General features: G+C 32.3%; 3 protein-coding genes and 1 pseudogene across 13 annotated transcripts in view; 1 reads left to right on the forward strand and 3 right to left on the reverse strand.

Moving 5' to 3' along the window:
• Positions 1–6,155: 6,155 nt before the first annotated feature.
• On the forward strand, positions 6,156–8,761 carry LOC111287247 (bidirectional sugar transporter SWEET2-like). Of its 2 annotated transcripts, XM_022877639.2 has the most exons (6): positions 6,162–6,351; positions 7,573–7,609; positions 7,706–7,922; positions 8,037–8,195; positions 8,267–8,386; positions 8,481–8,761. In XM_022877639.2, the coding sequence occupies exons 1-6, from the start codon at positions 6,291–6,293 to the stop codon at positions 8,592–8,594; spliced, it is 708 nt and encodes a 235-aa protein (XP_022733374.2). In that variant the 5' UTR covers positions 6,162–6,290; the 3' UTR covers positions 8,595–8,761. The 2 variants fall into 2 exon arrangements, with proteins under 2 accessions (XP_089615494.1, XP_022733374.2); XM_089759368.1 differs by lacking the exon at positions 7,706–7,922 and having other exon boundaries at positions 6,156–6,351; positions 7,573–7,626; positions 8,037–8,386.
• A 225-nt stretch (positions 8,762–8,986) lies between these two features.
• On the reverse strand, positions 8,987–16,892 carry LOC111287246 (SART-1 family protein DOT2-like). Its single transcript, XM_022877638.2, has 13 exons — positions 16,762–16,892; positions 15,223–16,063; positions 14,575–14,716; positions 14,406–14,460; positions 13,849–13,962; positions 13,655–13,751; positions 12,912–12,978; positions 12,707–12,766; positions 11,972–12,584; positions 11,210–11,592; positions 10,465–10,685; positions 9,742–9,826; positions 8,987–9,371 (listed from the first exon to the last, which is right to left on the reverse strand). The coding sequence occupies exons 2-13, from the start codon at positions 16,032–16,034 to the stop codon at positions 9,297–9,299; spliced, it is 2,724 nt and encodes a 907-aa protein (XP_022733373.2). The 5' UTR covers positions 16,035–16,063; positions 16,762–16,892; the 3' UTR covers positions 8,987–9,296.
• A 67-nt stretch (positions 16,893–16,959) lies between these two features.
• Positions 16,960–22,676, reverse strand: LOC111288789 (tyrosine--tRNA ligase, chloroplastic/mitochondrial-like; annotated as a pseudogene). Its single transcript, XR_016341873.1, has 7 exons — positions 22,620–22,676; positions 21,501–21,608; positions 21,191–21,285; positions 20,204–20,357; positions 20,050–20,111; positions 19,310–19,435; positions 16,960–19,192 (listed from the first exon to the last, which is right to left on the reverse strand). The product of XR_016341873.1 is annotated as a tyrosine--tRNA ligase, chloroplastic/mitochondrial-like (transcript).
• LOC111288550 (uncharacterized) overlaps positions 21,108–24,642 on the reverse strand; it is a 29,600-nt gene continuing 26,065 nt past the window's right edge. For 5 of the 9 annotated variants that reach the window (XM_089759366.1, XM_089759364.1, XM_089759367.1 and 2 more), the window contains 7 exons: positions 24,321–24,378; positions 22,924–23,034; positions 22,620–22,817; positions 22,006–22,168; positions 21,764–21,921; positions 21,397–21,608; positions 21,108–21,285 (listed from right to left, as the gene is read on the reverse strand). In XM_089759366.1, coding sequence (XP_089615492.1) covers positions 22,961–23,034; positions 24,321–24,378 — 132 coding nt within the window. In that variant the 3' untranslated portion in view covers positions 21,108–21,285; positions 21,397–21,608; positions 21,764–21,921; ... (1 more) ...; positions 22,620–22,817; positions 22,924–22,960. Of the gene's footprint in view, positions 21,286–21,396; positions 21,922–22,005; positions 22,169–22,562; positions 22,818–22,922; positions 23,035–24,320; positions 24,456–24,642 lie in introns of those variants that run through there. The other 4 variants (XM_089759365.1, XM_089759362.1, XM_089759361.1 and 1 more) reach the window with 4 other exon arrangements.

Consider the following 24,642-nt stretch of genomic DNA (forward strand, 5'->3'; position numbering starts at 1 on the left):
CAAATGCCTTTAGGCAAATGCATGCATGAGTTGCTCAGTCAAAATAAACTCAAAGAATACAATTAACAAGTTGTAATACTAGTCTATTTATTGGATGCCTCCAATTTGTTCTCTTTTTGTAACATTCCACGCTTATTAAGTCATTCCTAACGATTCTAACAATTCTTTATTTTTAATTTTCTTGTAACTTTATAACTCAACTTGGTTTAATAAAATTAATAACGCTTGAAGTTTGAATTAAATATTTATGTAGGAATAAGACTGTACAAAGGGTATAGTTTTGGTGCAAAAGAATAAGAAAAGTTAAAGAGAAAAAGAAAGGAGGAGAAAATTTAGTGTAAACTTTTAGATTAAGAGAGGCAAATAAAAAAATATATAATTATTATTAGAGTCGTCAATTCCTGTATCTATATTGTATCTCATGACATTTATGTTTAAATACAACATGAGTTATTAAAATTCAAATTGACATTTTATATAAATATATAGAAGTAAAAAATTTTGACAAAAAAAAAAAAGAAATTGTTCAATGTGGATAACTTATATAATTGACATGTGGATAATTTTAAAAATTTCTTATGTATCTTCTAAAAATTATTACATTTATGTGTTATTATTTATCTTAAATCACTCTCAATTAAATTTATATTAAAGATAATAAAACTTTAATTGCCATCGTCATAGAATAATTTTGTCTATCTTCTTTTCCAGTTGTAAATATTCAACTCCTAAATTACATTTGTATAAAAAAAATTTAGTTGCCAAATTTTTAATCTATGATCTATTTATTTACTTCGCCTATTTATTTACTTCGTCATTTAAACTATGTTATATATATATATTATTTTAAAATAATTAATAGATGATTAAATCAATTAAAATTAATTTTAGTATATAACATCAAATGAATTTTGTTATCATTATTACACTAATTTTAAAATCTTTCTTTTTTCATTTCTCCTAAGCAAGTTAATACACATTGTTTAATTATTATAATTGTCAAGCATAAATTAATCTCAATTTAAAATACTATTATTGATCTTGGTTTGGTTCTTAAATTTATTTTAATCAATTATTTATTTAAAAATTATAAATCATTCCATAATTATTTCTAAGATAGCAAGACCCATCCTACAAGTAAAGGTATTTTTGAATGCTTAAGAAACAGATTGTATCATTTCAATATTTTTTTCTCATTGTCTTGATTTTCCTTTTGCCATGTAGTATAAATAGCTTAGTTTTTTTTTTTTTCTTTGTGATATTATAGATAAAGTTAGATTAGATGCACAATTCTTTGTGATGTTTTATATTCAGGTGGTTTGGATGCACAAAAATTTAATATAATCAATTACTTCTTAAAGTTTTTTATTACTTTATGTTTGGTTTTGTATTATTTAAGTGACTATTCTATTTTTTCTTTTGAGTATAATAAGTTATGTTTCATTGTAATCATATAATAAGTTATTTTTTGAAAATAAATTCCCTTAAAAATAATATGTTTGGATTCCAAGAAATTTAAGCAAAATTTTTTCAATTAATGATTTGGATTTTTTTTTAATGTTTTGGCTATTCCTATTAGTTCTATTGCAATTTAAATTAAAAATATATTTGTACATATTATTTTATACTTTTTTGTAAGTTTTTGTTATGATATTGATTTGTATACCAAATCCTCATTATTCTTCTCTTTTTGGATTATGAAATAAGAGAGCAAGCAAATTGGTAGATTAAAAGAAATTGTCTATCACCAATCCTATCATATGAACTAAGTATGTATTTTTCTTAATTTTTTATATGAAATGATTTTGTTTAAGATAGGGTTTTTTTTTTTTATTTTTGTTTTAGTCATTAGATAAGTTTGTTGCTTTGATATTATCATTTCATGATTTACCATAAAATGGAGCTAATCACTATCCAAGCGTAAATGAAAATTATTAAAAGTAGTTTTCGATTGAATTTATTTTCTATTTATTATAAAGTAAAGCTAATTATATCCAAACGTAAATAAAAATTTCATTAATTCTATTTTCATTACCTTTATAATTTTAAGAGTGTTTATATATTAAATAAGTATTATTTCTAATTGAAATATTTTTGGTGTAATTACTCTTAATTTTAATGTTATTGTTAGCTAACCATTAGAATTTAATAGATATTTTGCTTTATTTCAAAAAAAAAAATTACTTTTCACTTTATTTCGATAAATAAGATTCTTGAATTACCTTACATTATCAATATAAAAGAATAACCACTAAAAATAACCTGCTTTACAAAATCAATTAGGATTTTGTATCAATTTCTTACATGGTTGACTATAATATGTTTAAATTCCTATTGGTATTTTCTTAGTTGCCACTTGCCATATCCTTTAACCCATTACTTTTATTCTTATTTGATTTATACGATGCATGCTTATGATTATATCCATATAATACAACGATATCTTTTACTTTATTTAAATACGTAGTTTTCTTTTATTAAAATTTATTAATAGATTGAAATGCTATAATTCATTATGTTACATAAATATTTATTTTGAGTTATTAATTTCTTTATTTTAGAATTAATAAACAAATATAATTTTTAATGTATTAACAATTTTGCTGTCTTATTTTTTTAATAATTTTGTTTCAAGTCTATTTTGGTATTGATAAATTTGGTTATTCTCCAACATGCATTTTTTTTTATGATGATTATTTTATGTTGGATGCAATTATTTTTTATGCATTTTCTTTTAATCAACTTTTAATTTCAAATTTTAAATAAAAATTCAACTAATAAAGAAAATAATATTTGATTGGATATTTTCAATTTTTAACTCCAACTACACAGTAGTAAAAGGTATTTCTTATAAGGCATGAGATTTTGCATTTATTAATATATATATATATGGCTTTTTTATTGAATGAAAAATGAACATAAATTTTGAAAAATAAAAAGGTTTATGACATTTACTTTTTTCCTAGGACAATTTAAAGTAAAACTCCATTTAAAATTTTTTCTATAATTATTTTTATTAATAGATTATTTTCTTTTTTTCTTCATTACATAGAATTTTTTTAATCTTGAATTTCATATTAGCTTTGTAGTATGATTGAATTATTGTTATATTTTAATAGTTCAACTATTTTATTTTTTATTTTTCTTTAATTAATTGTTTTATAGTGTTGATAATTAATAAAATTTCATTAGAATTATTTATTTTTTTATTATAAAAAATTTAAAATTATTGTTCAACATGCATACAATTTAATTTTTCTTAAACTCTTTTTATATTATTATTTTTATTTTATTTTAAAAAATTATTATAAGTTAAAATTATCGTCTCGTACATTACATGAATTTAAATATAGTATAATTAAAACACAAATACAACATAAATAATTAAATATATCAAAATTTAAATGCAAGTGAATATATTTGTTAGACACGTGTTATATGCGAAACAGTGCAATTAATACGTTTAAATGTAACTTCAGATCGTATTGTACCTATAGCATTATAAATGAACTGAATATGAATGAACGAACATATGTTTATGTTTATTTGTTTATTTTTAAAGGTGTTTGTGTTCGGTTCATGTTCGTTAAGAAAATTGCTCTATTTGTTCATATTCATTTGTTTAGATAATGGTTGTTCGTGTTTAGTTCGTATTCATTCAATTAAATTAAATAAGCTCGTTCGTAAACATGTTCGTTAAATAAACATATTCATAAAAATAGTTATGAACATATATAAATAAACACGTTCATGAACAACAATTATAATTAAACAAATTTAAACAAACAAACTTTAAACGAACATAAACGAATCCAAACAAATATAAATGAATTTTAAAATAGGATTAGCATAAAGGATAAATATATAATTTTATTAGTATTATTATAAACGAACAGCAAATGAACAATAAACAAATAATAAACGAACGAATTTTAAACAAACTATAAATGAGTTTATTCGTGAATATAAATAAACGAACAAATAATTATTCATGTTCGATTTATTTAATAAACAAATGTACAAATGATGTTTAAAATAATTTGTTAAGCTTAATAAACGAATATAAACAAATAAAAATTAAACATATTCACAAATAATTCATCAAAAATTCTGTTCGTTTACACCTCTGCGTCCCTGTATAGCAATCCAACGTTATTATTTATTATCGTGAAGCCCACACCAATCCAGGACCACTTAACTGCTTCCCTCTTCACTCTAGGTGTGTTCCGAGCAATCAAAACAAGAGGAAATTTTCCATATGAAAACCCCCTAAATACTAAACTTACTGTAGCAACAACTCGGATTAATAAAGTAAGTGAAACTAATTATCTACCAAGAAAGATAGATGACAGAATGATCGAATTTCTGGAAAGGGATAGTTCCATTGTGAAGGGTTACTTGTTTGCCTGATATATAAAATAAAATGTTAAGACAGAGATAAAATAAGAGTATTTCACCTATAACTAATTGATTATAATAAAAAATTATATAAAATTTTATTATTTAATTATAAAAATAAATTTTACATAATATTTCAATAATTTTTCTATGATTTTAAATTATAAATGATTAATTATATTATAATAATAATAGTGATCTGTTCATACTGACATATGAATTATAATAGTGATAAAGATCCAATTGTATTTGAGAATATTTTTCACGTGAATAAAATTACTGTACAAAATGAAAAGGACAGTTCAGCTGTGCAAGTGATGTTTCTTGTTAGATGAAGTTTTTGAGTATTATCATAAATGGAACAAAATCAATGAATTGGTTGAATCTGCTTCTGTTTGCTTATAGTAGAAAGGATTCTTGACCCATTGCTTCCGAATGATCCTTATGGGCGTATTTTTTGATGGTGACAAGTTAACATTAGGAGTGACAAAATTAAACATATTATTTTCGTGAAGCTAATTTCTGTACGGATTATCATTTTGTTTCAAGTGCAAACCACCTTGCTTCTTATTTATTTAAATTAATTTGACAAGCCTCTTCTTCCACTTGTTCATTTGATGTAGGAGGATTGTTTTGGAATTGTTAGGCTTAGGGCATATGCTTTTAGCACGTTCTCAGGCCTGCTTTTATGTATTAAAAAAAATGTAATATTCAGTCATGGTTGATGAAATTTTTAAATTTTATAAATAAAATTAAGAGATTGTGTATTTTATGAATATTATGTTTTCACAAGTTTCATAGTAAATTTCATGCATAATAAATTTAAAATTCAAATATTTTATTACAAAATTTAAGCTTTCAAACTAAATGACCCATTAGATAAAGCTACAAAATTTCTATTATATATATATATAAATTGCTTAATTAATCATTAAAAAGTTTATAAGACAACTTATGCTAACATATTACTGTAACTTATGCTAAGCAATGCTTAAAAAGTAAAAGAAAAAAAAAATTTAATGGTGTTGCTTGATTAATCATTTACCTTAAAAGACAGCTTGAACAAAAAAAAAAAAAAGATTTTCAAAGCAAGGAAGTTTCATGATGAAGTTACTTGAAGTAGAAGTTGTGTAATGTTGAATTGTATTAAGAAAACGAGTTGGCTTCTACAAATAATAGTAAAAAAAAATTCAAATAGGAAATATATGTTTTTTTTTTGCCAGGGAAATATATATTATTTGAGAAGAAATTCATTACTATATAAAAGTTAATTTAATTTTATTTAATCATGTTATACATATTAATTGCGTATATTACATTTTAATTAATTAAAGATATCAAATATTTGTTTCATATAAAATAATTTCAACAGTTAAATATATATTAAAAAATTACAATATTATTCATCATTATGATAGAGATTTTAGATTAATTTAAAATACACGATATTATTAAAATCAACATCAATTTGTTAAAATATTAATTGTGCATAATATTATAAAAAGTATAAAACTAATTAATTTTAGGCTTTGATCCTCCTCATATTATTTTTATTTATTTACAAAATATATATTGAAAAACGATTCAACCTGAAAACGTAACGTTGAGTGGATCAGATTTGACAACTATATGGAATAAACTTGAAGCTTGAATAGATCCTCTATGGTTCTGATTGACTTGCCAGCTCATCACCCTTTTTTGTTTTGTCTGAAAGTCGACTTTTCGAATTTCCAGCTCCATAAATCCCATTTTTAGCAAAAAAAAAAAAAAAAAAAAAAACAAGCACATGCCAAATAAACATTCAGTTTAGGTGTGGTTTTAGTTGGATTTTGGTCTGTTTTTTCTGGTACCTATTTTTTCATCTTTTAGTCTGTAAGAAAAATTCTTTTTTCATGTTTTTGTCTATTACAACCGATTCCTTCACGCTTTGCAGAGATGCAGCTGGTATCGCCGGTAACATTCTTTAATCTGATTCCTTTTTATTTTCTTTTATTTATTTTTTGTAAATTGAATTTCATGTACATTTTTTTTTTTGTTGGAGACTGATTTGATTACATTCTTTGTTAAAGCCTCTTTTTTTTTTTTTTTCATTTTCTGAATGAATCAGTTTTTTTTTTTTTTTTGGTTATGAGAGACTTGCTGGGAATTGGGTTTTGTTAAAAGTTGAAGAAATTGTTGAAAGTGCTCAAAATTTATTATTTATTTCATAAAGATGCAGAATTTATTCTTCAAAGGGTTACTGTTTCTTTTCTTGGGTCAAAAAAGTGTTACTTCTTTGTTGTCTATAAGTTCATTTGGGATCTTGTACTTCATTGCTGGAAATTATGGAGTAATAGGAGTTGAGAAATAATTATTTCTGGGTTATCATTTTCAATTTCTTACAGTTTTCAAAGTTGTAATCAGTTTACCTTGTCTTTCCATCAAATAATCCTATTTTCATGTGAAAGAACTCCTTTTTTTTTTTTTTCATTTAGAGCAGGAATTCATTAGATTCTAACTTAGTATTCTACAATAGAAACCTCTGAGCTAGAATTTGGAAAGCAATATTTTCTAATTAAAGAATGAGACAGTAATTGTTACTTGGTCAATGTTTAGAACATCCTGGCATTCCATTTATGCTTTTGATCCTTGCTATGTGAGTACCCCTATTGGCAAATCGAAAGCGTTATAGTGATGGATGCTTAAAACTGACTTATTGCAGCAGAAAACGTGAGTTCACTCAATTTCTGCAAAACAATTGGAGCCATTAAAATGGAAATTGAAGCAGTTCAAAACTGATATCCATTGTTTGTAGCTTTTTTTTTTGTTCGAACAGTTTTTGTTGCTTAATATAGTGCTAAAAGCAAAAATAATGCTTTTACCTTTTCATGTTTGTTGTTTTTCCACCATAAGTCTGTTGGTTCTGAATGGTATTGCTGCCTCCAGTAAGGATGCTTTGCATGCACCAATGAATTGTTACTGAGCAATATGCCGTTTGTACTTGATAATAATCTAAGCATTTTCACTCATTCATAATTGTAAATGCCATTTGGTAATTCTCTGTATTCGGTTTGTTGAAGAAATATAGTATAATTAAAAGCTATAAATTAGGAGCTGTTTGCTTTATGTACAAGTTCTGATTGGAAAAATCATATAAAACAACTTTATTCTGATATTGATCCTTGTTTATTGCAGGGAACATCTTTGCTTTTGGGCTGTTTGTATCACCCATGTATGTTCTACTTCTAGGTATTTGTTGTCAAAATGAATAGATTGTCATTTATTTCCTCTGATTAGTTTCATTATTGCATTTCCTTTAACTTTTCAGACCCACATTTAGGAGAATCATCAGAAACCAGTCAACAGAGCATTTTTCAGGATTGCCTTATGTATATGCCCTCTTGAACTGCTTGATCTGCACGTGGTATGGCACGCCATTAATATCACATAACAATGTACTGGTTATGACAGTCAATTCAATTGGTGTAATTTTCCAGATAGCCTACATTATCCTCTTCATTGTATATGCTGATAGAAAGGAAAAGGTTACTTATTCTTTAAAAAATATACGCATTTGTTGTTATGGTTAATTTCCTTCTCGAGAGCATTTTATTTATCTTGTTTTCCACTGTCGTTCATATTCGTTATGTTGATTGCAGATGAAGATGCTTGGATTGCTACTGGCGGTTTTTGGCCTTCTTGCAATCATAGTTGCTGGGAGCCTGCAGATAGTCGACCGAGAAGCACGGTGGATCTTTGTCGGGTTACTGAGTTGTGCTTCTCTCATATCAATGTTTGCTTCCCCATTGTTTATAATTGTGAGTTGATCAAAAGTACTAACCGTTCTTTTTCTCAATGTTTGGTTCTCTTAGAAAATTTTTGTTTGCAGAATTTAGTAATTCGAACAAAGAGTGTTGAATTCATGCCATTCTATCTCTCCCTCTCTACTTTCTTGATGAGCACCTCCTTCTTATTATACGGCATCTTCAACTTCGATGCCTTTATTTACGTAAGCTTCCCCCAACATTGATGACAAGTACATGTTTCCTCTATATAAAAGTTAGCCATTTATGTGTTAATATTATTGCCTCTTAATTTTTCAGGTTCCAAATGGAATCGGAACTGTTCTGGGGATTGTACAACTGGCATTGTACTTCTACTTTAAAAGAAAGTCTGTGGAAGACTCCATAGAACCGCTCATCGTGTCACATGCGTAACTGAGAGGATTTTTAAATGATGTGAAGATGTAAAGTTTTGATGTTGAGGTGCATAGTGATGAGAATCTTGACGTCGTGTATTATTTCATTCAGTGTACTGTTCCAAAAATATTCCAATTCTTTGGCCAAATAAATGTGTCGGCAGGTTTTTCTGCTTGTTAAGAGAATTTGGTATTTGTCTGCAAATTTTATCATGCTAGAGCTGGTATTGATATAGCATAAGTTAATTGGAATTAGCTTGAATCATTTTCTTGTGGCATTTTACTAGTGGTTTGTAGGTAATACTGTACAGATATTTGAGTGAAGCGAATGAAAAAAAAAAAAAAAAAAAGGAAATCATGCATTTTATGTATTTCAAAGCCAATTTTTTTTTATAAAATGGCCAAAAAAGGTCTACAAAATTACTTTGGATTAGTTGGTAAATCAAGGAGTGAGCTATTCTCTGGTGGAGAAAACAAAGAGAGAAACTCAAGACTTCTTCAATCTCCTAATTGAAAAGAAGAAAAAGTTTTGGCAATATCGAGAAGTAATAGGACTTGGACGATCCTTCGTTGTTATCTGAGGAGCAAAAGCTTGATAGGGGTGATCTCTTCTTCATGACCAGCTTCCCTGTCCATTTCAGAAAACCGAAACCATCATGGTAATTAGCATCCTAACACAACTTCTTACCAGCTGCATATACGAGCAAAGAAGCCAAAACCATCATGTTTTAGGTTTCTTTGGTGTGCTTGAATTCCCTGGCTCAGCCTTGCGCTTGATTCCCAAGAAATGCTCAACCTGTAGCAATGACATATAAAACATAATTAAACGAATGCAATATCTACTACTAGCAGGTTAAAGCAGTAATGGACTAACGGTTTTTGTCAAACTAAAAGAATCATACAAATATAAGTCTAGTTTTTTGAAGCACATATAATATTACATTAGGGAATCATTCCCATTAATAAAGACTTCAGCATCATAATCAGCAATAGCACACGACTACATGTTCTAATAAATAAATAATTAGAACTTCAGGAAGCTCTTCCCGTTTGCTAGAATTCAGAGTAACTGAGCAAAGAAAAAGATTCTATAGCAAAAACATGGCTAGTTTTCATTATCTTGCAATGCAATGACCAATACATGTACAAGGTAAGAATAAACTTGCCTTTCTATCACCAAGCATGGGTGTCAAGCCCCCTGGAATATCCTTCTCAACAGTAGCAAAGCCACTTGTAGGATCACTCGTTTGCCTGGAAATCAATTACACATGAGAGAAATGAGGAAGGATTGCAACCTATTCAAATGCAATGAACAAGCAACTAAATTAATAAATGATAAAAAATTATATGCAATGGCAGCCATACCAACAGCAGAAAATGGTAAACCAAGCTTCATATCCCACAAGGACAAATCCCAATAAACACATTTCACACTAACAACCACAAGGTTGCAACCCAGATTTACAGAAATATTACCAATGGAAAGGGCCAATTTGATTTCAAGTACCAAGATTATAAAATATCCATTCAGAATGAAGATAGCTATCATCATACTATGGTATTTAATATTTAAAACTACAGGTAAGTGGAAATCGCAACCGAGACTGAACTTTAAGTTATCAGATAAAAATCAACATAACTCTAAATAGATGCCCCATAGCACCAGGCACCACAAAATATATTGCCTAATATAACTTAGATGAAGCTTCAGCTGGGAGGATGTGAAAAGTAGGGCTTTGAAACAGAAGAAAGAAAAAAAAAAAGAAACAAAATAGCAAATCCTAATTCCAAGTAGCTGATATGATATGTGAATTTGTTTCACTTGTTGAGCAAAAATCTTAATTTAAACTAAGCCATCATAGATTAACCTAAGAAAAGAAAAAACATACCCTGGTTTAACGTGACCACTAAGGACAAGGTAGGGTGTTTTCAACTGAGCTTGAGCTTCCCTCATCCTCTCCACTGAAAGTGAAGGTGTATCTGAATTTTTCATTTGCTTCAGCTTCAATTCTTCCTGATATTGCTTCATCCTTTTCTCTTGCTTCATTTTGCCAGGCCCCTTTCCATGAAATTTATGAGAAAGCATCCGGAAGGCTTCCTTGGGAGTCATCTGGAGAAGATGAGAAAGTCATAATTTGTAAGCTCAAATGCAAATATAAAAACCCATACATTATTATTAAATATATAAATATTGAACTGGTTCTAGATTGCAAATTTGATACCAAAAACAGTACATTTCAGCAAGGTCTTAACACATTTGTAATCCTTGACACAGTTAGGTTTTTCTGTTATTTTGTATTATTCACCAAGCCAAATCTAAGAAGCTAATTGTTGGTTTATTTTGCGTAGGAAGTTTCTGTCAATAAATAACCCTGCCATATAAATTGTTTGCATAAAACAGGAACCATGTTTAGCAAGAAATGTGGTCTCATCATATTTGGTTAAAGCCATGAGTATGAAATACAGAAGATCTGGTCTGCAACTCTTCATTGTTCCCAATCAGTTCCCAATCAATGGGAAGCCACACCTTTCTGTGCAAAATAAAGAACACTAAACCATTTGTACAACATAAAATAGAACCACAATCCCGTGGCACAGACTTAAGAAAGCAATTGATCAGATTTAAGTACTTACAATTCGACCAAATTCATCTGTCCTCTCAATGCGAATATCTTTAAATCTATCATTTTTACGATCAGCATCTACAATTCCAACGAGTTTGCTCTTTTTCTTGTCCATGTTCCGGCCACCCCATTCAATACCTTCTTTAAGTGTTCCTCGATCTTTAAGCAGCTTCAGCGCACCTGATAATCCTTTACCAACTGCTACTTCGTGAATAGTTTCATCTGGAACAATCTCATCTTTGTCCTCATTAGCAGGCTTTTCATCTGCACTAGTATCAACTACTTCTGTCCATCCACTCACCTCATTTTCTCCATTTTTTCTATCTTGTTCAGAAGCTCCCAGCACTTCATCCTCATCCATGAAAACATCTTCACTTTCAGGCTTATGGGCCTCTGAGGATAAGAAAATAATAATAATAATAATAATAATAAAATAAAAGTTACTATTTACCAGGAAGAAATGATAAGCATAAACATCAGATTCATTTTTCATTATTATTGAAAGAAAAAGGAGTCCAGTAGGCTGGTGTTATTGAGGCATGTGTGACAAAAAGAAAAAGGAGATATTCATAAATAAGAGAAAAAGATGCATATTACTGATGAAAAATCTAGAACCTAAAACATTCCATGCGCCTACCCTAGTGCAGGACCCGTCATGCTTCATTATAATCCAGATTTGTAACAGAACATAAAGAAGCTGGCAAGACAAAAGAAATAAGTGGCCATGTTTTAAACAAAATTAATGTAGCATAGATTTAAAAAGAAACCAAACCTTCATCAAGCTGAAGACCCCATACAAACTCCTCCATCTCTGTAATTACAACTTTGTTTTCTTGTGCTTCTCCAACTGAGGTATTTTGATCATCTGCAGTTTGACTGCTAGCAGCTGTGGTAGCAAGGATTGCAATAGCTTGAGGACCTGATTTTTCTTCTTGCTTTTTAAGAGCCAATTTCCTTGCTCTTTCAAGGGATTTATAAAGATCCTCTTCATCATCAGCAAACACTTGATTTTCATCTTCCTCAGGTTTAACTGTAAAAGTTTGTTCAAGCCGCAGTGTTTTAGATGCCTCGTCTGCTTTGGCATATGCTAATTGGTATGCATTATTTCTCTTTTCTGCCTCAGATCTGGCCTCCTCCTCTCTAATTGCTTGTCTTCTACCATCATTTCTAGAACCAAGATCCCCAGCACCCAGCCCCGCAGAGATAGCTTCTGCTTCAAGGGCATCTATATCCAACTTCTCTTTCTTCCGCAAAGCTTTCTTTTTTTTGGACTTTTTAAATCGAAGCATTTCCTCTTGGGTATAATAATCTGATGAAACCTTCCCAGTATTGTTAAGATCTTCAACACGGTTATTCGAAGGAACACCTTGTAACCTTTTACGGAGCTGGCAAGTGAGTGAAAATATGTTAAAATATTCTGATAACAGAGGGAAGGGACATCATTAGCAGGAAAATGTTAAAATATGTTTGTAATAACAGGTAAAAAAGACCATTAAAAACACATTACCTCCTCTAATTTTTTTTCCGCTTCACCAGTAAAGCGCCCCCTTTCATCCAGAGTTACCCCCTGAAAATAAATATTAAGTACAAACAGCCATCAATTACCAAATGACACTTTTCTTCCAATAAAATACAAGGGAATTTTGAAGATTTAATGGATATTCAAAAGGGAAAAGAAAGATTAAGCATGAGGACAAAGCTTATAAACTAACCTCATCAGCAACTGGATCGTCATATTGTGGCAGGATTTTTTTCTCTGAACCAGGCTCATCATTGAACCTAAATCAGGAGAATCCACATTAAAAGTAAATACTAATTTTGCTAATAGGCAAATTATACTGCAAAAAAGGGCACATTGTAACATAAAAAAAAGGCTTCTAAACAGTAAACCCCAGTTCTTCAACCCAAACTTAATCCAATACCAAACCTCATTAAAAAATACCTAAATGCCCCTGCATTTCCCATACTTTTGAGCTCAATTAATGCTAAAATTTAGTCTCAAATCCTTAATTTCTTGTTCCATGCAACATGTTACAAATTTCTGGCTGATCTGATCCTCTTTCCTGTCCAACATCAATTAGTAAGATTGGCTGAAGTAATTACTGTTTCTCAAAGAGTATGGAATTAACTGTTTGGTAGAGAAAAGGAAATTTATTCATGTAGCAACCTAAAGTAGTTTGAGATTAAGGCTTCACTTAGTAGAGAGGATGGAAAGGGCTAAGGATAGAAAATTTGTTAGTCTAATGTTTAAGCTATAAAATAGGAAAGTGGTTATGAATTTTAACCATCGGACAAGAAGTTTTCCATCCTTACTCCTTTCCATCCTTCCTGCCAAGCAAAGCCTACATATATGTGCTAGAATTGGGCAGATGCATATTCATCAACAGACACACAATTCACATATTATAGAAACAGAATCTACACAAATTCACAGATTATAGAAACAGAATCTTACTTATCATCATAAACCCCAGTTTTCTTCTTTGCAGCCTTGTAAGCATCATCCCGCCGCTTCTGCTCTCCAATTTCAACATTTTCGAGCATATCAATATCTGTCGTATCATACCAGAAAGCTCTGTTACACAAACATCTACGTCACCTCACAAACATAGCCAAATCATACATGAGTAGCACCCAACCATTGTTTACCTTCATTAATGTCACCATTGGCAAGTATGCTCTGATCTTTGAGTGTCAAAACAACAGCTCCACCATCCATCACTTTGTCAAGGCCATGAAGGACTTTAACCCCTGCTAGATCATCTGTTAACAAATTGTCAAGAAAAAAATGAACCAATGAGATCAGATGCTGGGATAGAAGTAAAAAACGTCACAACACTTTAAAATGAAACATTGGTTCCTAGTCAAGACAATGAACAATATCCTAAAATATTATGGCTATAAGTAGACCATTTGGCCTACCAATCAGGAGTCATGTTACAGATACAGTCGTGGAAACATGGTCTATAAATAACAAATTAGCAATAAAGAAATGTTCTTCTATCCAGAACAAAGACCAATATCCTAAAATTATATGATTTAATTATAATTCAGTTGTTCACATATTAGGTCTCAGTGTTTGGTTTAGACATCAGAAAATGGACAAAGATGGATGAATATGGCACTAACAGTATGCTGCTTGGAGACTACTTTAAATTGATAATTGCTGTTACAAAGAGAAAAGTTTTAAAGGAAAGCAAACATACGAGAAGCGTGATTACTACTAGCCTCATCCTCATTTTCCTCCTGGACAAAATTATCCTGAAAAATTTATTCCATAGCATTAATTATTACAATCATTAATATCACTTAAAAATAAACGAAATTCCGGGAAAAAATCAAGTATTGTAAAAAGGAAGTAACAAAGAAAAACACCTGCTCCTCAAAAATCTTTGAAAGCTGCAAGGCTTTCTCCTTTTCAGTATTCCTTTTTTCCTCAAGCTTACGACTTCTACTAACCCATGCTGAAACCTCTGAAACACCTTCAGATTTCTTCTTCAATCTTTCTTCTTTCATTCTGAGCAAATAAACAGAAGGCAAAGTAAAAGATAAATACTTGCACTAGATTAACAGTTGTAATGAAGAATAGCATAGAAGACTCAGAACAAATTACTCTCCCAAACAATTTATAATTTAACTAAATTTTTTATTAACAAAAAGCCAGTAATGCGAATAACCAAGATACACTATCAGATCAAATGTCAAATATGTCATCAAATTCAGCAATAAAGCCTTTAAGTCATGCATCTAGAGAAGGCTTATGGCCTGAGCACCAAATATTTTAAATACTGGCATATCATATTCATTCCTTATAAAACTGAAGTTCAAAATAACTGCACAATTTTAATTTTTCCATCTAGTAAAATATGCTAACTAACTCATATAGCATAGTGCCTTTCTGAGTTCTTGTTTTAGGAAACAAGTCTAGCATTAACAGTTCATAAAAAGATGGAATAAAGCAGTTAAGAATTTGTCTAATATATAGAAAATTTAAGGTCAACTGTGACTAAATGATTCACTCACCTCACAATGCGTTCCTCAAGCTCTAATGAAGATGCCTGCACTACACCTGCATTGCTTCCAGCATTCAATTCGGCTTCATCCTTATCATTACGCTCTTCATAGTCTAATGCAAACTCTCCATCTTCACTTCCTTCATAATCTTCCTCCTGATTCCTCTTGACTGCATTATCCCTCTCTCTTGATCTCTCATTCTCTAGGTCTGCCTCTCTATTTTTATGTTTAGTTCTCTCCTTTCCCTTCTCTCTATCCCTATTCTTTTCACCTTCCCTCTCCTTCTCTCGATCCTTAAGTTTCTCTCTCTCCTTTTCTCTTTCCTTTGCCCTGACTCTTTCCTTTTCTTTTTCTCTATCCTTATCTCTACCCTTATCCTTTCCCCTATCCTTCTCAGGCTCTCTGTCCCTTTCCCTGTCCTTTTCCTTTCCATGATCCTTTCGATCCTTCTCTCTCTCATGCTCATGTTCCTTTTCTCTATACTTGTCCCTGTCATAATCTTTCTCTTTTTCCCTCACCTTACTATCTCTACCTCTGTCCTTCCCTTGATCATCTCTATCGTCCTTCCTCCTCTCCCTGTTCGACACTCTATCCTTTTCCAAATACTCTTTCTCCCTTTCTTTCAACACCTCATCACTACTTCTCTTAGAACGGTCCCTCTCTCTATCCCTACTTCGGTGATCCTTTTCTTCTTCTCGGCTGCTCTTCTTCTTGTCCTTGCTTCGATGCTTGTTGTTTTGCTCTAATTCATCACTATAGACTCCTCCGTCCCAGCGTTCCTTGGAAGCATCATCTTCCCTATCATACCTATCCTTCTCCATTGCAATAACAGAAACGCACAAAAACTTATCTGCAAAGAAAGAATGAATAACTATCAGCACAAAATTATATGTGATTCATTCCATACATTGTCCAAAACATATCTCAGATGCACAACCCGGAATCATACCAAGGGCCAGGAAGCAATACACATTAATCAAAGCATCAAATCTAAAACCAAAATAAACAAGGCTCTACTTGGTTATCACTTTTGCTATTTACCCTTTGCTTATTTAAAATTTGAGAAAAAAAAAAAAAAAGCAAAAGCAAAGAGCAGAAATGCAAGACCATAGTTATATTCAAATTAAACAAAAGTAAAAATGCAATGTAATTTTTCTATATAAAATTAGAATCATATATTTTGTTCTAATTCTTCAAAAATTACTACTTGCTTATATCAAAACGCGGTCTTTTTACTTCATAAAAAAAAGTAAAAACTCAACCAAACAGTACCTAAAGTTGTGTTCTGAATACAGAATCTAAAATGTTCTCAATTAAAAAAAATACTAAAAATCGTATTTTTTTGGCCTCGTTTGGGTTAAAGCATGTTAATTACAACAAGCTTCTTTTATAAATTCAAAACTCAACTCACCAATAAATACCCAAAAAATTAATAAAACAGAACAATTAAATTCTATAAACAATTAATTTCTTGCTGAACAAAGAGAGAAAAAGAAAAAAAAAAAACAACGATAAAAAGAAAATAGGAATAAGGCAGATGGGTGTTACCAGAAATTCGGAGGAATGCAAAAAAGACTGCGGTAGTGACGGCTAAGGAGGAAATCCAGCGGCCTGAGATGGAAGAGTGACGAAATTGAGACAGTAGTAAACTCGTTTCGCACAAAGAAAAGGGGAGTCTTGGTAAAATTCTGCCGCTGCTTTTGAGAAGAAAAGGTTTTGGTCGGTGGGCTTTGTATATTTGGACCATGCGTTAGACGGTGATTAGATGGGTTGGGCTTCGGAGTTTGGAGAGTGCCTTTTCTCAATATGGCCAGTGGGGTTACCCTTTATCAACAGGCAACCATCCTACCCCTTTAACTTTGCTCTAATGATATTAAAGTTCGTTATTTGAAAACCTGAATTGGGTTAACAGGAAAAGCTGCATTCATTTTTGGTTTTTGATTTTTTTTTTGGCAGCAACTTGGCATACGCCGTGGGGAGTTCTCTGCTTTTGCCATGTGGTCAAGAAAAGAACCCTTAACTGCCATTGCAAACAGATACATTGGCCCTGACATTTGAAGAAGCTTTGGTTTCTGATGGAGGTCAGGTGCTGGAGATCCCAACCAACTATTTCCAGAACGTGCTAATAGAATTATAAATTGTTATAACATGCTGTCAACATGTTATATCTCTTATTCAGTCAAAGAAAAAAATCCCAATCAATCAATGCACTTCATACAAGATGGTCCTTCCCCATAAAATCAAAACATGAATGCCATTATTGGTGTTTATTTCCACTTGTTTATCTATATAATTCAAAGTGACAAAGAAGAGAAACAATATATACAGAAAAAGACCATGTCTGAAGGCCAACAATAAAAACTTTTGCAACCAAAATAATGATCGCCTGACGAGAAAATATTAGCTTTCTTTTGTTCGTATACCATTGGATCCAAAACTTGGTTTAACATACAACAATGTAGCAAAATAATTTCTAATAAATAATCAGGTAGTTGTACAAGCAATCAAGATATTCTTACAGCCACCTGGTTCTTCTCGCCTGCGGATAAAAGAACTTTGCCATCCACAATGTCTTCAGCCGCTATTCTTTTACTTTCATTATCGACTCTATTGTTGTTCAAGTAGAGGCCTCCTTGCTTCGATAGACGACAGCTGATTTGCTCTCAAACAAACCAGAAGAAACCGAAAGATCAAGAATTGAAAGATCCAACACTTGATTGTAAGGCAAGGAGCAAGATGGAACAACCCCGGCAATCCCTTCAATGGTTTTCCAATCCAACATTGTCTCTGATGCAGGCCTCAATGCTTCTGTTGCCTTCAAAGCCTCACTTAAACCATCTTCACCATGAACAAAACGAGTAAGTTCCTCAGCGAGCCTCCGCTGGGCTATATTGGGCACATAGCCTGGTCTTGTCATTGCACTCGTCGGCTCATTATCTCTTTCAAATTCAAGAAAGTAAGAATTTTGAGAAACCTCATCACATCCGCATCAGAAACAGAGAAGAAATACTGGTAAAACATATATGGGGACAACATAGATGGTGAAAGCCAAATTGCACCATCTTCTGATTTTCCAAACTTGGTGCCATCACTCTTCAATAAAAGGGGAAATGTCAACCCATAAGCTCCTTCAGCTTGTAAATTTTCCTTATCAACTCAGTGCCCGCAGTAATATTACCCCACTGATCACTCCCACCAATTTGTACATTAACACCTTCATTCTTAAAAAGGTATAAAAGGTCATAACCTGCAACAACTGACAAGTAAACTCCGTATAGCTCATCCCTTGTTCTGATTCGAACCTCTTTTTAACACTCTCCTTACTCGTCATACTCCCCACCCTCGCATATGGACCAACTTATTTAAGAAAATCAAGCAACCTAACCTCTTTCCACCAATCATAATTATTTAAAATCACAAAGTTTGACTCTTTTTGAGTACCCAAATTTGCAATTTTATTTAGAATCTTATTTATAATATCCATAATCTCAACAATGTTATTTTCCAATGTTTACAAATCAAGTTCAGGTCTTTCCTGGCTTTTTCCGGAAGGGTCACCTATTCTACCGGTAGCACCACCGATCACGGCAACAGCTTTGTGGCCACATTTTTGGAACCAAGAAAGTACAATGAGCCCCAAAAGGTTTCCCAAATGTAAACTCCCATCAGTCGGGTCAAAACCACAGTAAACTTTAAGAGGAACAGCAGTTTGGTCTGAACAAGCCGACCTAAGATTTTCACTGGTTATCGATTAAGCGATCCCCTTTCTTCAAGTATTTTAACAACATTTGGGGGACTACCCAGTTGAGATTTTGGTTCAAGAGTCGGCTGAGGAGTGTTTAAGCTACAGCTTATGGAAGAAAAACTGAGATTCTTTAAGGGTCTTTTAGAAGAAGGAATAAAATTGGTGGTAGTAAAGGGTAGCAAGAGTTTTCCATAGTGGATGTAAAGGAAAGTCCTTGAAGCCGTATACAATGTTCTGCTTCAATGTAAAAAACCAAAAAAAAAAAAAAATTGTAGCTTTAAGTAATAAAAAATGTCATTCTTTGAATATGAAATAATAAATATGAAAAAGCGAAAAACTGAGAAAGCTGACCTGGATCGCGGCTGTGGCTTTTCTCCGAGTCTCAAAGCAGAGAGAATAAGAGAGGAGACGTGGCATTTGGCAGAGAAGGAAGGATAACTAGACAAGCCACCGGCTGGCTTTGCAAGAGTGGGATTTTAGAGCTTAACGGCCCATATATTAGTATTTGGCTTTGCATGCCTAACGCCCAAATTTGAAGGCTGTTTAAAGAAATGTTCGCAACTAACAACAAAAATTCTGTCTAAATACCCAAAAAAAATTGTATGTCTCAATCATTTGACGTTCTTGGTTTACTGGTCAAATAATTACTTCAAATCTAGTATTTTTTACCCAAAAGAAAAAAAATTCCATGCACAACGAAGTCCAATGTATTGATTGCTCATTTGAAATATGGGGTTACTGAATACTTTTAGCTGTGTCCATTCAACATAGAGATATGCTACTTTTCAGCCATAACCAGCCCCGAGTGTTGAACGTTGATGCTTGTTAATTGAATTTACTCTAAATACACCCATTAAAATCTTGGTGTCAATCTACTTGTATTTCCATTAGACTTAAGACAACGAGTCTCCTAATAATTGGAAGCAACTTATTTCACTCGTAAAATTCAATGATACAAGGAGTATTAATTGCAGAAGAGCATAAATTAGGCATTGGAAAAGAGCAAAACCAGAGACCCATCCTCCCTTGACAAAGAAACCCCCGAGTCATCAACTGACCATGATGTCAATCCCAGTTAAGACAATCCATACTGAACTGTCCCCACATTCCTACGGGCAGCTGCAGCACCAACTGCACCAAACTGGGATTGTGCCTGCAGAAGTTTTGCATCAAGGGTGGTCTATCATTTAATTGCTCAGCCTTGGGTTGCGGTTCGTAATAAGGATTGCTCTTCATGTCAACAACCATTCCAGTGACTGGTTTTGCCATCATGCTAAACTGAGGTTGCAGTTTGGCTTGTGGATTCCTGTCAGCCTGTATTCCAGATTTCTCTTGATTTGTGGTGCTAGTCTTGAGGAAACAATGTGGGGAGACATTCTGTGGAGGAAGGACTGCATTTCTGTAAAAAAAATTTTACCCTCGTAAACATCTTTATCATTTTTCTCTTTCTCATATGATATGACAGATCCGACAACTCTCCCTGTTTTTGCTGTACAGAACAAAAGGAGAACAAAATTTTGGATCAGCTACATGGTGAAGCAACAAAGGGACATACATGGCTATAAGCCATAACAAATCTACTCAGCACTGACCTACTATCAATGAACAAAAGTATTTTCACATTTCATGCCAGAGAAAGCCTATGGGATATCAGAGTTTTCAACAATGTGAAACTCTTTTAAAGAGGTCTAGTCCCAATTACCGAGCGACATATGGCAGACACAGATAGAGGAAGGCCAGAGAAACATGCAAAATAGTTTTTTGCATGACAAATTGTGCTTGACCAAAAGAAAGCTGGCGTAAAAGCAGAACGGAAATCATTCATTCCCGTTGGCACCCTAGGCAGAGGCCATGTTATCTTTGGATTACCAGAAATTGCGTCTGTTACTTTTTTTTAAGCCTCCTGTAATTTGTCGATTCTCACATGAAACCAAAGTTGACTGCGTATTTGGAGGGATAGTATTTGAATGAACTGTAGACTCGAAATAAACAGAATATAAGTTGGAAAATTGTATCTACAAAGAGGGAGAAAAGGTGCTAACTAATTTCTTTGAGTCCATATATCATTCAACTTGGGGAAAATTCATACAAAATGGAGTGGTATCTTTATTTGTGTTTATGTTATGTATGTATAGATTGGAAAGCAGGAGAAAGCAATAGCATAATTAACATTTCTACTTAAAAGTAAATTGTTAATACATTAGAAACTGAGTTGTCTGAAACATGTAACACCTTGGAAGGGACACACACTTCCTCTCCAGAGGGAAAACTGGAGCACTTCTACCTCCGTTCTCCTCAAGATATAGAAACTGCTTTCTGAAATGACACTGTAATAAAAAACCATAACATAATCAAGTGGATTAAGAGCAAAAAGAATACAAGATAAGACACATTAAAATCAATGATAAATACATTAGGTAATTAGAAAGTATTCAAACCTTTGATAGAAAAAATTGGTTCCTTCATTTCCATTTAGATAGTCTTTGAGCAGCTAAGGATGATATTCTAGTATCTCCCTGTAAATTAATTCCATAATGTCCACCTTTGGCACCCTTCGCCTCTCTAAATAAAACTCTAATTTTGAGATTGGCTGACAAGAAGCTTCCCTCTCAATTTTAGCCAAGCCTTTGAAGTAAGGATCCAATAATGCCTAGGACATTAATGCAGAAAGTTTCAGTATGATGAACCTAAAAGAACACAAACTCTTGGACACAATATAGACATAAAGAAGAAAGCTCCATTCATTATTGGCTGGATTGCATCTAAAGAATACATATTTATGGCATGAAAATTAAGATAACACACTTCCTCAGCAGTTGGGCGGTCCTTTGGATCAAATGCTAATAGCCTCTATAATAGCCACATTATTAATGGGTCTCTGCATTTGGAAATTTTCGTGAAAATGGCACATGATGTTTTCTCTGCATTTCTGTTAAGTATTTTCTTGTTTTCTCATTTCGAACCTGCAATTGTGTGAAACAAATATCACGAATTTGCAATCTAGAAAAGAAAAGCAAAATAGCCCCCCAGGGAAAAAAAACACATACACACAAAACGAAGTGAGAGAGAGGTTTCTGGTGAAGGTGTCCCCAAAAGATCGGTGATCAATTCTAATTTATGTACAACACTTTTTCCAGGAAATAGGGGCTTCCCTGTCAATACCTCAGCAAATATGCAGCCGATGCTTCAAATATCAATAGCTGGTGTACACTGCAGACAGTTACCGAAAAAATTAGACTTAACTAAGTAAACTTGAAAGTCAGACCCCAAGTAAAGCAATCTAGAGATATAACCTGACACAATTACCAGAAGGATAGATATTTCAACGTTCAGGAGAGTTCATAGTCCTCCCTGAACAACAATTATTTTAATCTAGGCATTACTGCTTCCTAAAAAGCAGTCAAGTATTCTTTATATATATATATATATGTATATATATATATTATAATGTGTCGATTTGCTAAGTATGACATATATAGCTCAAATGAGACATGGTAACTCGATAAGTGTACTCCAATACGCAGTAATATATCCATAATTGAATTAAATAAAACATTAAAAACCAAATGATATAACAAAAATAAAAGGTCTATAAAAATTGAACCCAAAAAAATCTGACGCGTTGAACTTGTACGTGAGGTAGAAGATGCTATGGTTTGACCTTGACTTCAAGTAGCAGATAGCCAGACAGCAAATCTGTGCCAAGCTTTTGGTCCATGATACCATATAACAAGCTTCCACAAATTGCCAATTACTTTAGAGGAAAAGAACTAAGGCCACATGTGACAGAAAAGCCATACTTTAGAAAAGAAAGATCCACACAGCTCTGAGCCCTGTCCCATCGTGCACCAACATAGTCCTGCAAGGAACATCAGAAAATAACATATAAAGTATAAACATATGTATCCACTATTTTTTAAGAGGAAAAAAATATGAAGGTATGGAAAAAAAAAAAATCTACATACCGTCCAAAAGACTGGTTGCCACTAAATGTGACTCTTGCTAGCCCAAAGTCACAAACTTTAAGCTTACAATTTGCATTTGCCAGTATATTCTTTGGTTTAAGGTCACGATAGCTGCAACCAATAACTTATCAATCAGTATAAATTTGAAATTACTTCAAGCACCCAATCCCAACCTATTTTCTCTCAATTAAATCATGCAAAGATATCACTGCTAGGTAATAATAAGAGTGAATTTGGAGCAAAGGGTGATAGAGAGAATTGGGTAAATATATTAAATAAATGATCCTATACCATGGGTATTCACTTCAAAAGAGGGATAGAATGACAAATAATTTGAGTCATCGTCCTTGGTATAAAATGACTCAATCTGGTGGAAAAATGGGAGGATTAGTTAATCATATGGGACAGGATTGTAGTATCCTGCCCTCATTTTTTTCTTTCATATCCCCCCCCCCACCCTTAAGAGTTGCAATTTTCATTTAAAATTTGTATTTGGCGTAGAATAGAGAGGGGTATTTAGACCAATGACAAAAAATATCCTACTTGACATTTAATGGTATCTACACCAAACATTGCATAGAAGAAAAATTATCTCATTCTGCTCTGCTATCTTGCTCACAGTAGACATTGGACAGGATGATGTCATCTACATTCTTATATTATCCTATCATCTCCATCATCTTAAGCACTAAATTCACCCAAAAAGTTGATAATACAAACTCAAAGCCCCACAAAATCTGCATCCAAACATATCAAAAAGGATAAAAGGGGAAGGGACCTCAAAGCTTGAGCATGTAAGCGCCAGAGACAAGAAGCAATTATCAATGTTCAGTGACTGCTGGTGGAATTTAGTTGACAAATATACATGGTTAACAATTGGAGAACATAAAAATAAGAACTGTAATAATTAAGATGAGCAAGGTAAGCATGGTTAATAAAAACAATCAACCAAGTAGAAGTAGACATTATGCAAGTAACTATGGAAGTGATCAAGTATATGGATAACAGCAAGTGATTTTTCCGTGGACTTGTTAGGACAAGTAAACATTCTGATATCGCGTAGAATCAAAATCAGATATATATTCAATAGGAATTAAAGCACGGCCTGACTGAAAATCAGCCAACAGTTTATACTCAACCAACACTGTATAGTTTTGGCGAAAATACACATAAATGTGATCCATACTTGCAAACCCAGAATATCACTGGTTACAAATTTAGAAACAAACAAGCAGATCAAGAAATTGGAAGCTCAAGTGCACCTATGAATTGATCTGGGTCTATCCTAATAGGAAACTGAAATTTCAAGCAATTAAAGAACCACAAAAATAAGTATTAGTTTACCTGGCTAATTAACTAGCCTAGACTGTTGGTGATAGTATTGAGGTGAAACTTACATTCAACTATGCTTTTGCAGTTTTTCACTTCAATGGTGAAACATCTCCTGGTTCTTCCCTGTATGGAGGCAGTGAGGTAGGTTGAGTTCTAGACCATCTTATATATTGTTTTGAGGGACTTGTATCATATATTTCCTGAATTGTAGTAGAACACAGTTAATTATGTCAAAATAGCAGATTTTTTTTCCAACTCAAATAATGGACAGATTCTATTTAAAGCTTATGAATGAAATTTCGCTGCTTCCATGCATGTAATATATGAGAGTGATCTTTTATTTAACTTGTTGAGGCCACTTTTGATGCCATCATATTAAAGAACAGC

The sequence above is a fragment of the Durio zibethinus genome, chromosome 4 (genome assembly GCF_047325235.1).
Source record: "Durio zibethinus cultivar Kanyao isolate XHJ-2024 chromosome 4, ASM4732523v1, whole genome shotgun sequence".
In the NCBI taxonomy this organism is placed as follows: Eukaryota; Viridiplantae; Streptophyta; class Magnoliopsida; order Malvales; family Malvaceae; genus Durio; species Durio zibethinus.

Bases quoted from the DNA above. Each gene is read 5' to 3' on its own strand.
- LOC111287246 (XM_022877638.2), bottom strand. From the start codon at position 16,034: ATGGAGAAGGATAGGTATGATAGGGAAGATGATGCTTCCAAGGAACGC. The intron at 10,686-11,209 runs GTAAGTACTTAA...CATCTTCTCCAG, and splicing joins CAGATGAATTTGGTCGAATT to ATGACTCCCAAGGAAGCCTT. The intron at 9,827-10,464 runs GTATGTTTTTTC...ATTGATTTCCAG, and splicing joins AGTGGTCACGTTAAACCAGG to GCAAACGAGTGATCCTACAA.
- LOC111287247 (XM_022877639.2), top strand. From the start codon at position 6,291: ATGTTTTTGTCTATTACAACCGATTCCTTCACGCTTTGCAGAGATGCA. The intron at 8,196-8,266 runs GTGAGTTGATCA...TTTTGTTTGCAG, and splicing joins CTTCCCCATTGTTTATAATT to AATTTAGTAATTCGAACAAA. The intron at 8,387-8,480 runs GTAAGCTTCCCC...TTAATTTTTCAG, and splicing joins ACTTCGATGCCTTTATTTAC to GTTCCAAATGGAATCGGAAC.